This window comes from Erpetoichthys calabaricus, chromosome 3 (genome assembly GCF_900747795.2).
Source record: "Erpetoichthys calabaricus chromosome 3, fErpCal1.3, whole genome shotgun sequence".
In the NCBI taxonomy this organism is placed as follows: domain Eukaryota; kingdom Metazoa; phylum Chordata; class Cladistia; order Polypteriformes; family Polypteridae; genus Erpetoichthys; species Erpetoichthys calabaricus.
The window spans coordinates 128,499,487-128,514,186 of NC_041396.2; the positions used below are offsets into that span (position 1 = coordinate 128,499,487).

The following is a 14,700-nucleotide window of genomic DNA, read 5'->3' on the forward strand; positions in this document are numbered from 1 at the left end:
CTATCTAATAGGATTAGCACTAACGTGCCACATAACACATAAATTCTATTCCTTAATTATCTACTTTAAACATGTATTGCACTCCATATTCTATAGTGTTATAAAGCTTGTTGCATATGTACAGTACTATTGTTTAGGAAAACCTTACTTACCAACAACTTCACATTGCACCTGTGCTACTGTTTATAAATCCAAAAGAACTGAATCTTAAACTTACTTTCCAAGTAGGCTCATTAGATAATTGGGTGTATTGGGGTCAAGTCTGAGTGGCGGTACAGTGACATAGGCTGCTGCATGTGACCAGTCCTGGTGGTAATAGTGCAATCCATTTAACACAGAATGAGCGGTGGTTGTCTCTGCATGAACAACTTTTCCTGTGGAAAAAGGGTTGCATTATAAAATCACCTTAAAAAACCAAGCAGGCTCACACGTACATTTTGAAAGCTAAAATATGAAAATTTTAACATAAAACTGGGCAATGGGCTAAAGCATTTCACATCATGTACTAGGAACAAAATATTAGTACACTGTATTACATCTATCTATCCATTATAAACATATGTAATCCAGCTCAGGTTTGCAGAGGCTGGAACCAGTTCTGCCAGTATTGAAGGTAAGGCAGGACCCATCCATGGTTGTAGCAGCAGTCCATCACAGATGCTTCAGTATATTAGTCCACAATTCAAGGCTCTGGTAATAGGATGCAGTGTTAGTAGACTTAGAGAAAAATGTTGTCACGGAGTAAATAACATCCTAGTTTTATACTCAAGATATGGATGTCTTCTAAAGAGTATGTAACCTATCACATATGCACACATTACAGAAGTAATTACCACCTTCAATATCTGGTAAAGACATGCAAAGAATATTTAGCTACCAACGCAAAGTAAAATTGCTATACACAATGTTATTATTAGGATAAAGCTGTGACAATGGTAGAAACTAGAAATGGAGCTCTTCTATGTGATAATACTTGAGTGAAAGAAATTATAAATGTGTAAATATAGGTACAAGAAATATCATGGCTTGCGTATATATGGAATTTAGCAGCTCTAATTGTATGTGCAGCCAATTATGACAATCTGAGTTATCAGACCTGGAGTAAAGACCTTGACCCCATGGTGGTCAATGAAAAATGAGACACATGATTAAGACATATCCTGAGCAACAGAGGAAAGGGTGTATTAATCAAAATACATCCTTATGCCTAAGTCACTTATTTTTAATCATAGCATACACACAGTCAATAACCTGAATGGGATAACTGTAAGAAGAAACCATTGAACTTAAATACTGCATGAACCTCCAAAATGTACTCATGTTTTTACAGATATACAGCATGTTTGTATGCAAGTATATGTCTTTATGTATGTCTAGGTTCATATTTTGTTCTATTTGTAAGTGTATTTTATTTGCAAATGCTTATATTTCATTGAGCTTGCTTAGCTGGAACGGAGGACTGTAAGAAAGAAGTGAAGAATAGTTACTAATATTAGCATCCAGTGAAGCCACATGCTGGTAGTTAGCAGAAGGAAAGCACTGTGATGTACTAATGCTGTAATTTATGCTACATGCACACCACTCAGTGGCGTAGCTGGGGGGGGCAAGTGGGGGACATCTGTCCCCGGGCGCAGCATCCAGGAGGCGCCAAATTTCCCTTCCCCATTGCATTTTGGCAAACAGGAGGGGGCGTGAAATCTTCAGTTGTTCCTGGGCGCTGAAAACCCTAGCTACGCCTCTACCACCACTATCCAAATTTAACATAGAAATCATTAACAATATTTGATAAAAAATGTATTTTACACTTATAAAAACATGGCAGACAAATAGATGCACTAATCCATCGGCCCATTGTCAAACCTACTTCGTCTAGTTTAGGGTCACTGGAGCCAGCAACTTACTCAGCAGCTCTGGGCCAAGGCAGAAAACAGCCATGCTCAGCATTTTAGCAATATGATGTAACTGACTGATAAATACGTAGTGAAATAAATACTTCAAGTTATTACTGTAAAAGGTAGATTTACAAGCTACTAAAGCATGAAGTGTACTTACCATTTGAAAAGTAATGTCTGTTATGTTGTTTAACACGTGAAGTTAGCTCTCTTTAATTTTACAATATTTACAAACCATCAAATTGAAGCAGTCTATTTACATATCCTTATATTTTCCCTTTAGCATACACAGGGGATTGTATTTTAAATGTATGTGTCTATGGTAGTGCAAATATATAAATTTAACAACAGTCTCACCAAGTAGGACTGTGAGAATCAAACTGCATCATAAATTTCTGCCTCTATAAAGCACAATCTGTTTATTTGTTAGTTCTTTATGTACAGTTTTATTTTTCAAGCCACAGACTTGAAATTTGGCACTCGGGTATTTATTACCTTCCATCAGATTTTTTGACATCTAACTTTCAGACAGAAGGCATGAGTATGACACTGGCTCAGAGGAAGTAGAAAGGAATACAATGGTGTGGTCTATTGACAGAGAAACTGCACTGCACAGGTTGTGATGGCGGTGTGATGGTTAGCACGCTTATCTTTCAACCAAGAAATCCGAATTTCATTCCTGCCCATTACATTTCAGTTTTTCTAATTTCTTTTCTCTCTGTATTTTTCCAGGGCCCCAAAGCCACCCTAGTGGGGCCAAATTGATTCTAGAGGTATTTTAGCAATTTCAGTAGTACCAATAAGTATGTATTAAGTGCAACCACTTTAAGTGTAATATGGTTTGATAATAAATCATCTTTAATTACTTCTTACTTTTCCATTTTATCACCCTAACAACTCCAAGCACCTTAGCTAATAAAAGGATTAAACAGAGAAAATTCAGTGCTTACCCTGCATTTTAGCAGTCGCAATAACATCACCTGCGGACATGCTGGACACATTGACTAAATAAATAGGACAGTGGGTCTAGGAAAAAAGAAAATTATACAGAAATTTAATAATCCCAAACAAAAAGAAAACAGTGAAATTAAATCATTCAAATTAAGGATACTCATTTTTGAATTTCATGTGGAATAATGCACTATTAAAATATCTCTTAATGTTCCAATTTAACTTTGAGATATCACTGAAATTGCTTCTGCATGGAACTCACTTCGCAAGTTTCCATTTGCATCAAGACAAATGCCCCATGACAGCATAAAAACCCAGACCTAAAAACTTATCATTGTACAATCTTCCACCCACTTCAGATAAAAAATGAAACAATGGGGCATACATGTCTACTAGGATTCTTGTATTGTTTCACACTTTCACAGTACAAGCCTCTTTGTACTGATTGGCACTGCCTAGTTGCAAAATAAACCGGTGCCAGATTAATATGTGAAAAACAGTCTTTCCCTAAAACTAATGAAGGGTTAACAGAGGGAACAACAAAAAATAAGCAACAAATTTCTTTCTAAAGTACCCGTCACCCTGTGCTAAATGAATGCTGAGTGCCCTAACTAAAAATTTCAGCTAGCTTTCTTCTCTACACCCATGCTATCCTTGTATATGCATTTAATCTGGAAATCACTTTTGGGATCACAATAAGAGTGTTATGACTATCATGCTGCAATTCTGGCTTAATCCTTATAGGACAAGGCTGTTCACAATAGAGCTGCTGCTCTTTAGCACTACTACAGTCAGTCAGTTATTTTACCTGTGTCATGCATGTGCGAGTAGGAGGACATTGTATGGACCAAGCGAAGGTAATTCCACGCCAGGCCAGGTGGTGGTGGGGTGCAGTAAGCCTTCTCATGTGGTCTCTACAGATCAGCCATGGGAAAACCTGCCTGACTCATCATTGAAGAAGGTCACTTCTGGTTTCCCTACATCACTTCCAGTCTTTCCATTTAAAACCGCCATCTTCTCAAACCTCAATCAGTTCATTTTTGGACTCCATCAAAGACACTTCCCTCAACTTTTCAAACCCATTGCAGCCAGGGACAATACACAGGTGGCTGCCCCAAACCTTTATGCGTGTGTAAAGTCTGATCTTTTCACACCTGACATACCATTTCTCTGGTATAAGATTTTATTTGTCTTACCGTGTGACATGTTTCACTGCATCAAGGCTACGTATCCCATTATAAACATGTTTTTTTTAATGGAGTAGAAAACACTTGTGAAGAAAATATGTAACTTTTCATTGTTTTTTTAAGACTTATATGGTCCTGGCGTAATTCAGAATTACATGAATTCTCATAACCAAATGTAGCAATCCATTGACATACAAGAGTAAGTCAAACAGATGGGTTTCTGGTAGTGTAGGTCATGTTTATAAATTTGCCCCTTGTTTTTATAATTCCAGTCATGCCTCCTTAGATGGTAACTTCTCACCAAGAACCCCAGTAAAAAAAATTAGCAACCTGGCACTTGACACTTACTATGGTTTATTAAATCACTATGATGCAAATATGTACTTAAGTGGAAAAAAAACAACTTTGATACCTGTTATTGGGCTAATATGATTTGTGCCCCTCTTCATGTTTGGATTGTGCCCCTGTCACTAGCTGAGTGCATTTTACACATTATCTCCACATCTATGTATTTCCCCTGGTACATCTGCCCTTTTAGATTATTTGTCAAAACTAAACCAGGACCCTGTGACTCTGGAATCTGATTAAGTAGGTTCTAAAAATGAATGTGATGTACAATACAGTTGAAATATAACTGAAGGCTCGGAATAAATGTATGGAATCTGTAAAATGGTTACATAGATTTGTTTATTTTTTGTTAGTGATAAATGCATGACATTTGTTGTCCAAAACGTCAAAGGAAACCACAAGGTACCTTTCTATATTGAAGTCGGAAAAAAAAAAAACTTGCACCAGCAGACTGTGTCCATTAGACCTAATATCTTTTGACAAAAGGTTTACTTTGTCTAGCATAGTTTCATTTCCTATGCTATATTTACTATATATTCAATGTAGTTTTTATCTTTTATTTATAATCCAATATTTTGCTTTCAAGACGTGAAAGAAATGAGTAAATCACGAAAAAAAAACACTGGAGGTGGTAACACCTTCTGGCCAGTAGAGGGCACACAAAAATGTATGTGGCCATGTTGTCTTTCTAACTGGGTGTGTTTGTGCTTGTTTTTTTTATCTTGCTTCATTTCAGTTCATTTTGTTAAATGATGACATACTGCTATGTGTCAGCAATCCTAACAGCATCACCACCAAGTCAAACATTTTAGTGAAACTTCCAACAAATAACACATAATAGTCTAGTGCCTAATATTTCATGTTACTAATGTTACCACATTGTGAGCTCTTTTGCTGTACTAGCCATACTATTGGCCATAATCTTTACTGTAGAATAATTTTCTCATTATAACATTTGAAAACCATCATCATCATTGCAAAATGCAAGTACACTAACAAGACAGAAACAAGGTAAAACTACTTATCATGCTATATACTGACTGTACTTTTTACTTATAGTGGCTGATACAAAAGTAAAATGTGCCTTTATCGCCCTGAAATTGTATTCACACATCTGTACAAGTTGTCCCAGATGGTGAGATTATGTTTTTTGAGGATGGGAACAGGCTATAAGGCAATAGAAGTGAATTTTGCTGAGGGAAAAATACTCAGAGTAGATGAAGAAGCAGCACTTTCCACATGGAAGGATTGTGAAAAGCGTAGAGATGACTTTGTGAGAGGAGGCAGTGTGGTACATTAGTTAAGGCTTTAGACTTCAAAACCTGAGGTTGTGGGTTCAAATCCTGCTACTGACACTGTGTGACTTGACCTGCCTAGGCTCCAACTGGAAAACCAAAAGTGATATAACCCATTGTGTCATAATTGTTGTACATCGCCTTGGGGTCAGCCAAATTAGAAAATGCAATGCAAATGAGAGAAGGAGGAATGTAATGTAGTGTAGTGATGGGAATTCCGGCTCTTTTCAAAGCTTCGGCTCTTTTGGATCGGCTCCCTTTAAAGAGCCGGCTCTTACGGCTCCCGAATGGCTCTTCCTTTAGTATCACTTGGATGCTTATATTTTAGCCTAATTAAGCAATTATGAATGGTTTGTGTATAAGCAATTTCTTATTCATTGTTTTCAGACATTATGTGTTTTTATGCATTTTTTTCATTACAAAAAATACACAGTTACTATTGTTTAACATTTTAATAAAAGCTTTAAATGAACAACTTAACACAAAATCACAGCAAACAAATTAAATAAAGGCCAAACTCAACAACAACAACACAACACTATGACTCTTTGAATAAAAGTTTTTAGGCCAGGTTGGCATTCAAAAATGCCAGATGCCTCAGCTTAGATGGGCTGATGCGATCTCTCCTCTCCGTGATTATTTGTCCTGTTTTTGAGAAGACTCTTTCTGAGGGGACCGATGTAGCGACAATGCAAAGTCTTCCTACCATTACCTTAACCAGGCGTGGGTAGACTGCAGCCTTGGCCTCCCACCAGCTCAGTGGGTCTTCAGCTCTTTGGATGAGGGGCTCCTTAAGATAGGACCTCAACTCCAGCATAGCATCAGCTGTGGGATTTCTCCTTGCAGTGTCTCCTGTTGCTCTTTCATCAAAGAGCCTCCACACAGCAGAAGCTTGTGGTTCCTGTGAACATGCCCCTGCTCCAATTTCTTCCTCTTGGCCCTCTGATGGAGGAGCTGACAGGCTGCTGGGGTTGCATCTTGCTGCTGCTGCACTTATTCTTTGAAATGCCTCATCCACAGCTCTGTTGTCATGAAATGCTACCTTTTTTCCAGAGCAGTGGTTTCTGAAAGCACAGTGTTGTACTCCATCCTCAGATATATAGTTATGGAATAATTGTTTGGGACAAACTTTTTCTGTTAGGGAGAACATACATGGGGTTTAAGGCCTGTACAAAAGTTGTAAATCCTCTGTCCTCCACAATGGAAAATGGTTAAAAGTCGCTAGCTATCATTTTAGCCAGCTCCTCATCGACACTTATTTGTTTGTTTGGCGTCATTTGTTTTGGGATAAATGTGCTTATTTTGGTTTAAACTGAAGACCGTGTTATACCTGCAGTTTTCGGTAAGACAGTGGATGCTGCAGCAGAAGTACTTGGCTCTTTTCCAGGGTCAGTGGATGGCAGGAGAGAGGGCACGCTCTCCTTCAGTTGCACGGATGGGTGAGTGGTTCTTATATGCATGTGCAGGTTTGTTGTTGACCCTGCTCTAACAGATATTTTCATATTACAAATTCTGCACTTAGCTTTGCAGTCTCCAATATCACTGAAATGCAGCCAGATGCTGCTTCTTTTTCGGCTTTCACTAATTTCTTCACTCTTCCTTTTTTCTTCACGATGCGCTTGCATTTAAATCTGATTCCTCCTCTGTCGAGTCGACAGTGTCGCTCTGTGTACCTGGCCTGTACCAACACTCGCTGTCTTCGGAGCGTCTGCGCCCCTTCCTTCTTTCACATAATGGTAAGATCCTAGTCCGATGTGTTGTTCGTGAACGAGCCGGCATTATGAGCCAATGTTCTGTGTGCCCATATAAGTAAAGTCCCGCCCCTGCCGAATGGATTTTCAGCAGAGCTGAGCAGGAGCGGCTGAAGTTTCGGCTCTGCTCAATGGGCATCAGCTCCTCTCGTTCGCTTCAAAGCATCGGCTCTTAGAGCCGGCTCGTTCGCGAACGACACATCACTAATGTACTGTGTTGCATGGAGAAAAAAATGCTAAATAACTTACAGCTATAGAACATGGCACATATCAAAACAAACTTACATGGCTGTTAGGTGTTCTCAGTTCTTGTTTGGTGATTCTCTACCTCTTTATTTAACCCTTACTTGCATCTATATATAATCTCTTATGACTGATAATGAGGTCTTTTTTCTTACAGGTATTGAGCAGAGATAGTGCTTAGGATCATTAAAAATATATTTGTTTAGCAGTTCTAAAATGACCAAACCTAAAGACTGAGTATGACCATGAACAAGTATGCCATGAATGCAACAGACCATCACAACTAGTGAAGTACAAAGAGCTTCAGATTGAAAACATTTAAATAAAAAGGGTCACACAGTATTTTATAGAGACTTGAATAAAGAAATGCAAAATACATACTCTGTTGGCGATTGTAATCACTCTGTGTGTTGCTTCTGCCTCAAGCTGTTGAGACAAAGATATTAGCATTTTGAGAAAAATATATTTGACACTGTGCTGTATTTAAGTTTATAAGTAAATACTTTACTAAAAGTAGAATATTATCCAAGATAAACTGGTTTTAGTCAAAAATTATAAAACTAAAAACCAACTAAACACAAGGTAACCATTGAAACAATGAAAAATTTGTTTAAAAGATTATCTTTATTTATACGCTCAAACATTAATAATCCAAGATATTAATATTACATGTAGAAGTTACATAGTTTCAAGATTTGTCTTTCTGGCAGTCATGGACAAAAGATGTCACAAATATTAACAAATAGTCACAACCCAAAACACAGTTGCAAGTTGGAGATCGACTATGAATTATCAGTATATCTTTTTCTTTGTGTGTATTAAGATATTAAACTTGCCTCCAGTTTCAAAGTATATGGCTTACACTGTGCAACTCAGAATGTGATATATCTGTTAGCCGACAGGAGAGTTCCATTAACTGCTACAGTTATTATCAGAGCAGAGCTCATATTGCTATTAGACAGATGTAGATAATAAACTGATGGTATATTTAGACGATTGCTTACAGTATATAAGCATTTCACATTTGTAGGGACAATGGGAAGAATAAAATAGGTGCCTAAAATTTCGACATCTGCATCTCACTTTTTACCTTTGATCCTAGGCTTATGTAAAGAGTTTTAAGGAAAACAGTGACCTTCACTGAGTGGCTTAGTCATCTCCACTCAATGATGTAGACAATCAAGAGCAATCCTTTGTATGCCACAACACTAGGTGCAGTTAGATACAAGACAAATATATGTACATTGCATAAGGAAAATATATGTCAATTTCAGCCAATATGAAATATTTTCTGAATCCAAAATATTCTTATATTCATAAAGCAGAATGAACAATTAGACAAATCCCTTTACTCCTCAAGCATCTCACCCACTACAGTATATCCTGAATGTTTTCTCATTATATTACTAAAAAATAGTGCTTGAAACTTAAATTGAAAACTCAAAGCGTAGCATTTTGAAAAAAATTAAGTTATCAGTAAAATGAAATTCAGATAATCAAAAAAACTTCAATGAGCTCACCTGGGACTACTAGATGTAACAGGTACAATACAATGCAGGATTCGAGGGAATATCAACACTGGATATGAACGCTAATCTTCCCCTATCTAGATAGGTCTTTAAATAGCCAATGTACCGGTAGTTGTTGATTCATTTAGATTGTCAACAAGTCTTTTTCCCTCCAATTGCTGCTCTCTTTCTCCCTTTCAAAAACTATTATGCAAATTACAGATTCCAGAAACCAAATATCCTGCCATCAGAGGTGCTGCTGTCAATCATCAGTTTACTTCAAACCAGCACATGCAGGCTATCTTCTTTGCTTGTATCAGCAGACCATAAAGACAAACAGCAAACACATAACATTTCTATCTGGCGCTGCTACAAGATTCTATTGTATAATCAAATAAACTGACAAATAAAACATGTGTAAAGACACTGGTAAGCATGAATTACAATAAAGGTTGAATTGTATTTTGAAAAATCATCCCAGAATTTAAAATGTAATCAAATTTAAAAGAAAGTTACAGTTTATGAAGATTATCTTAATGCACAAACTCAATTTACTATAATTTAAAATAAAATATAATATTACAGAGAATACAAAATAAATTTATAACTGCAATTGTCTTTACAAATTAATACATTCTAAAGATACCTGCGAAATATAAAGGAGACGCTTCCAAAAATTTGACTAGGTTATGATATGCCTATTTTAATAATGAGAAATTTTAGCTCTTTAAAAATAGCATAATACACTTATTTGAAGGCTTTTTTAAATTTTAATACATAGCTGCAAGGTTTTCTGTCCATCTAATTTAGCCAATATTATGTTTTCATAAAGATGTAATTACCTTAAATACAGGTTCAACAGTTCACTACTGGCTCTATAAATAGAGCAGTAGTTAACTTTTGTTCACAAAATGAAAGAAATTTTAATGTAGTGGAAACTAGGGACAAAGTTTCAATGTGTCTAAATCATTAATAAAAAGATGGTTCTTGGATTTCATGTGATGGCAGAATAGCAGTTAATATTAAACCAAGATAGTAAAATAATTAGTTATTTAGACAGTTTTTTAAGTTATTGTTTAAACAATTAGATCTTAAAACTATGCATAACATAAGCTGACTTACTTCCTCTGGTCTGCTGATTTCGATACCCTCTGGTCCACTTATTCCCAAGTCTAAGGCTTCTTTAGCACCCTGTAAAAAAATCAGAAATATAATATGTTACAGAATATTTCTGTAATTGTTCAACTGACAAATTCTTATTTCAATACCAAATATCCTATTTGTGATTAAACATCTCAGAATGCGACGGTGGATAGATTGGGTAATAATTTAAACTTTCTGCAGAATTACACAACCATGAATTTTGCAAAAGCTAGAAAAAGTGCACACCATTACATCCGTAGCAACTAAAACTGACAACAAGAGAACAAATTAAAAGATGCAAGCCTACTGACATGCTGCCATGTTCCACAAAGCATAAATATAGAAAATGTAAATGTAAATCTAACAACTCTTTAAAAATGACAGTGTTTGAATATTTTTCATTCTTCACTGTTCTATATTCTTACAATGTGCACAAGCTTTCAGGTACAAGTAACAAACAAAGTATACAGTATAAGCTTTACTTCCCTTTCCTAGAGGATCTCAAAAAGATCTTGGTCACTTACAGAGGGTTAGAGACTCTTCCATGTACCAATAAAACATTAACCATGTTATTGATTAATGAACCGTCAAAATGAAATACTGGTGATTTTCATCCCTGTTGTCTGAATACTGTCATTTATAGAACACTATGGGGCTCCGCCCCCTGCTTGCTTCGCTCGCCAACCCCTGGCATTGGGTATCCTGAAATACATTGATTTATGTATGAGATACATTGGAGTGTAAAGGTGTAGATAGATAGATAGATAGATAGATAGATAGATAGATAGATAGATAGATAGATAGATAGATAGATAGATAGATAGATAGATAGATAGATAGATAGATAGATAGATAGATAGATAGATGACGCACATAGGAAGTAAAGAACCCATAGCATGGCACATTACAATGATTTATTGGAATATTTCTTGATAAACAACATTTGTAGTAAAGATGGTGTGTTGTCCTTGAATGAGTTTTCCTTGGTATGGAGTATTTATAATCTTAACTTTAATGTCAGATGAACGGCGAACTCTTGAGAAGGCAACATAAAGTTGTCCATGTCCAAATACAGGCTCAGATAGGTATATGCCAACTCTGTCCATGGTCTGTCCTTGGGATTTGTTGATTGTCATGGCAAATGCAGGTTTAATGGGAAACTGGCGTCGTTTAAGTGTAAAAGGTAATTCCAGGTCAGAACTTGTAAGGTCGATTCTAGGAATCAAAACAGTATTGTTAATATGTGATCCTGTAAGTACTTTTGCTTCAATAACATTGTACTGTCAGTACTTAGAAAGAGGCGGCATTCTCCAGGAAGTAATGCAATGACTTGGTTATTCATGTGATCAATGTCAATATTCTTTGGACATAATATAGCCCGGTGCATTAATAGTGGTATCTGGTCTAATGAGATTGCTGCTCCAAACACTTCTGTCACTAAGTCCTCGCAGATAAAGGCTTGAGGGATCTGAATAATATCCGGGTGAAGTCCATACGTATTGGTTAGGTTTCCATCTCCTAGTTGCAACAACCAATTGGTATATTCTGGATCTGGACATCGCATGTTTTGTACTAAATGTATTTTCTCAAAGTAATGCCAATTGTCTTCGTATTTCAAACTGGACTGAACAATAGCTGAACGCATGGCATGTGGAACAATAGCCAAGCACTGTCGAAAATCTCCTCCTAATAAAAGTACTTTTCCTCCAAATGGAATATTATTATTCATTAACGTTTGGAGAAGTTTATACGTTCGGTTATTCTTATTACGCATTGTAGGTTTGAGCCGTGATGCGTTGTAGGCGCTTATTTACATTAGTTGAGCTCCTTTGCTTTTGAGCCGTGAGGCGTGGTGGGTTTGACTATGCTGTGGTTTGTGGACGTTTGAGGACTCCGTACTTTGTGAGATTTGACTGTGGGGCGGGACGCCGAGGCCTCTTGCGTTTGTCTGTGAGTACTCATATTATTGTATTACTGTAATGTGATGATTCACATATGCTGTGGAGTCCGTATCTCTGGGGCTTCTGTACCATCTCGGGGGTCTGCCTGCGGTGTGTTAGACGCGCGTTGTAGGCGCACGCACCTTCCGTACTATGTCGGGTTTGACTATGCTGTGTAGTGTAGACAGTTAGGGTTCTGTATTGCCTGTGCTCGTTGCTTTATTTCGTATTTTATCTCTGGGGCTTCTGTACCATCTCGGGGGTCTGCCTGTGGTGTGTTGGACGCGTGTTGTAGGCGCCCGCACCTTCCGTAATATGTCGGGTTTGACTATGCTGTGTAGTGTGGACGGTTAGGGTTCCGTATTGTCTGTGCTTGTTGCTTTATTTCGTATTTCCGTTAGTTGAGCTTTTGGCGCCTGTGCACTATGTCTCCTGCGTCCATGGGCATGCCATGTACCTGCGTCCATATCCGGTTTACCATTCTCGGTTAGTAATATGGATAGGGTATGTTGATATCAGGTTAGGTCAGGTTGGGGAGCATGCACTGACAAAGCACGCTTTGCCACACCTACCACACGACTAAACAGCTTGGAATTCTGGTTGGCAACCCGCCAGACAGACATGCATTCCAGTCCCACCTCCTGGAAATAACCATCCATCTGCTGCAGCCAGGTGTTACATAGGCGTCCCCTTGGCCTGGTCTAGCTGCTTGGGTCCTCAACAAGGAGGATCCTGTGAGCCAGATCACTTTTGGGGAATTGCGCCACATGGCCGTAGTGCCGGAACTGATGATCCCTCACAATGCAGTGTGATGGATGGCCGGCTAAATATTCCCAGCCCACCCCTCCAGGCCGCCAGGTGGAGCTCTCCCAACAGCATGGAGGTTCCCCAAATTCCAGCAGGGCCTCATGGACCTTGTAGTTTGTATGCGCAGCCCTGCTGGATACCATGGGGGCCACTGGGAGTTGCTGTAGGGGGGCTGTCAGACTGTTATGTGCCCTATAACCTGGAAGTACGTCCTGGTCACATGAACAAGAGAAATGACATACTTCCAGGTTGAAGAAAAGGACTTTTACCCTGACCCGGAAGTAATAAGGACTTGTGGATTGTTGGACAGGAACACCTCCGGGTCAGGGGGTATAAAAGGACTCTGGGAAAGCCCAGACACTGAGCTGAGCTGGGAGGAAGGGTGGCTAAGTGTCTGGGAGAGGAGGATAGAGAGAATTGTGTATAGAGAGAGAGTATTGATTATTGTATGAGTAGTGTGGAGTGGGGGGTGCTTAGTGCACAGGATTATTATAAAATAAATAATAATTGTACATTTACCTGGTGTTTGGTGTGGTACCTGAGGGTTCAAGAGGTCGATAAAAGCCTCTACTGCTACAGCAGATAATGTGCCTCATTTGGGACCCTGTGAGCAATTGTTCTTTGACACAAAGATAAACCAGCGGTACCCAAGGATTCTCCAAAGAGACACAGTACCGAAGCCATCCAGTATTCATCTCAGGTCACTGGATAGTGTCCATTTCATGCAACCATATAGCAAATCAGGAAGCACCAGGACTCTAAAGACTTGGACCTTTTGCAAAGAAATCTGGAGAGTCACACACAGCTTTTCAGAGACCTCATGACACCCCTTTCTTTCCCAATTAATCTACTGACTTCATAGGAAGAGTTACAAGAGACACCAATGATGCTGCAAAGGTAAGTAAACCTCTTGACAAGGTCGACATTCCCCCCTTAGGCAGACATACTGCCGATAGCTGTGCCCAAGAGGTCATTAACGGCCTGGGATCTTGGTTTTTATCCAGGACACTCAGACTCCTCACTCTGCCTCTTGAAAGCCCCGATCAGAGCCTCCATTGCCTCTGTGAAGATCACAGCATCGTTGGCAAAGTCAAGATCAGTGAATATTTCTTCACCAACAGATGCCCCACAGCTGCTGGACACGTAACCCTGCCCAACACCCAGTCAATGCAGGCATTGAACAGATGAGGAGCAAGAACACACTCCTGACAAACCCCAGAATCAAAGGGGAAAAATACAGAGGCTCTGCCTCAACTTTGCACAGCACTGACAGTACCAGTGTAAAGGTCGGCCATGATATCCAGCAACTCTGGGGGGATCCCGCAAAGTCTCAAGATGTCCCACAGGGCAGCTCGATCAACTGCATCAAATGCCTTATCAAAATCGACAAAGGTTAATAAGAAACTTAACTAAAACAGCAGTTTCAGAGTCTCGATGCAGTGGCTTCAACATTCAATGTCTTGTTACCATCAACTCTGACCTCAATGGCTGATGACAAATTGTTTGCTGTTGCCGATCTTCTCATTGAACACAATACTGTAGCACTGACATTTCACCACCGTTTTCTGCTCAATTGTTGTCATTTTGTCAACTGTTTTCGAAGTAGCTGAACTGCTGCTGATAGATCATTGTGCA

The 14,700-nt window shown here is 38.6% G+C and overlaps 1 protein-coding gene across 2 annotated transcripts in view; it reads right to left on the reverse strand.

The window, feature by feature from the left end:
- dpysl5b (dihydropyrimidinase like 5b) overlaps nt 1-14,700 on the reverse strand; it is a 198,804-nt gene that overhangs the window by 24,235 nt on the left and 159,869 nt on the right. For both annotated transcript variants that reach the window (XM_028797358.2, XM_028797359.2), the window contains exons 5-8: nt 10,298-10,366; nt 8,049-8,093; nt 2,843-2,918; nt 218-374 (exon numbers count right to left, since the gene is read on the reverse strand). In XM_028797358.2, the coding sequence (XP_028653191.1) occupies nt 218-374; nt 2,843-2,918; nt 8,049-8,093; nt 10,298-10,366 (347 nt within the window). The remainder of the gene's footprint in view (nt 1-217; nt 375-2,842; nt 2,919-8,048; nt 8,094-10,297; nt 10,367-14,700) is intronic.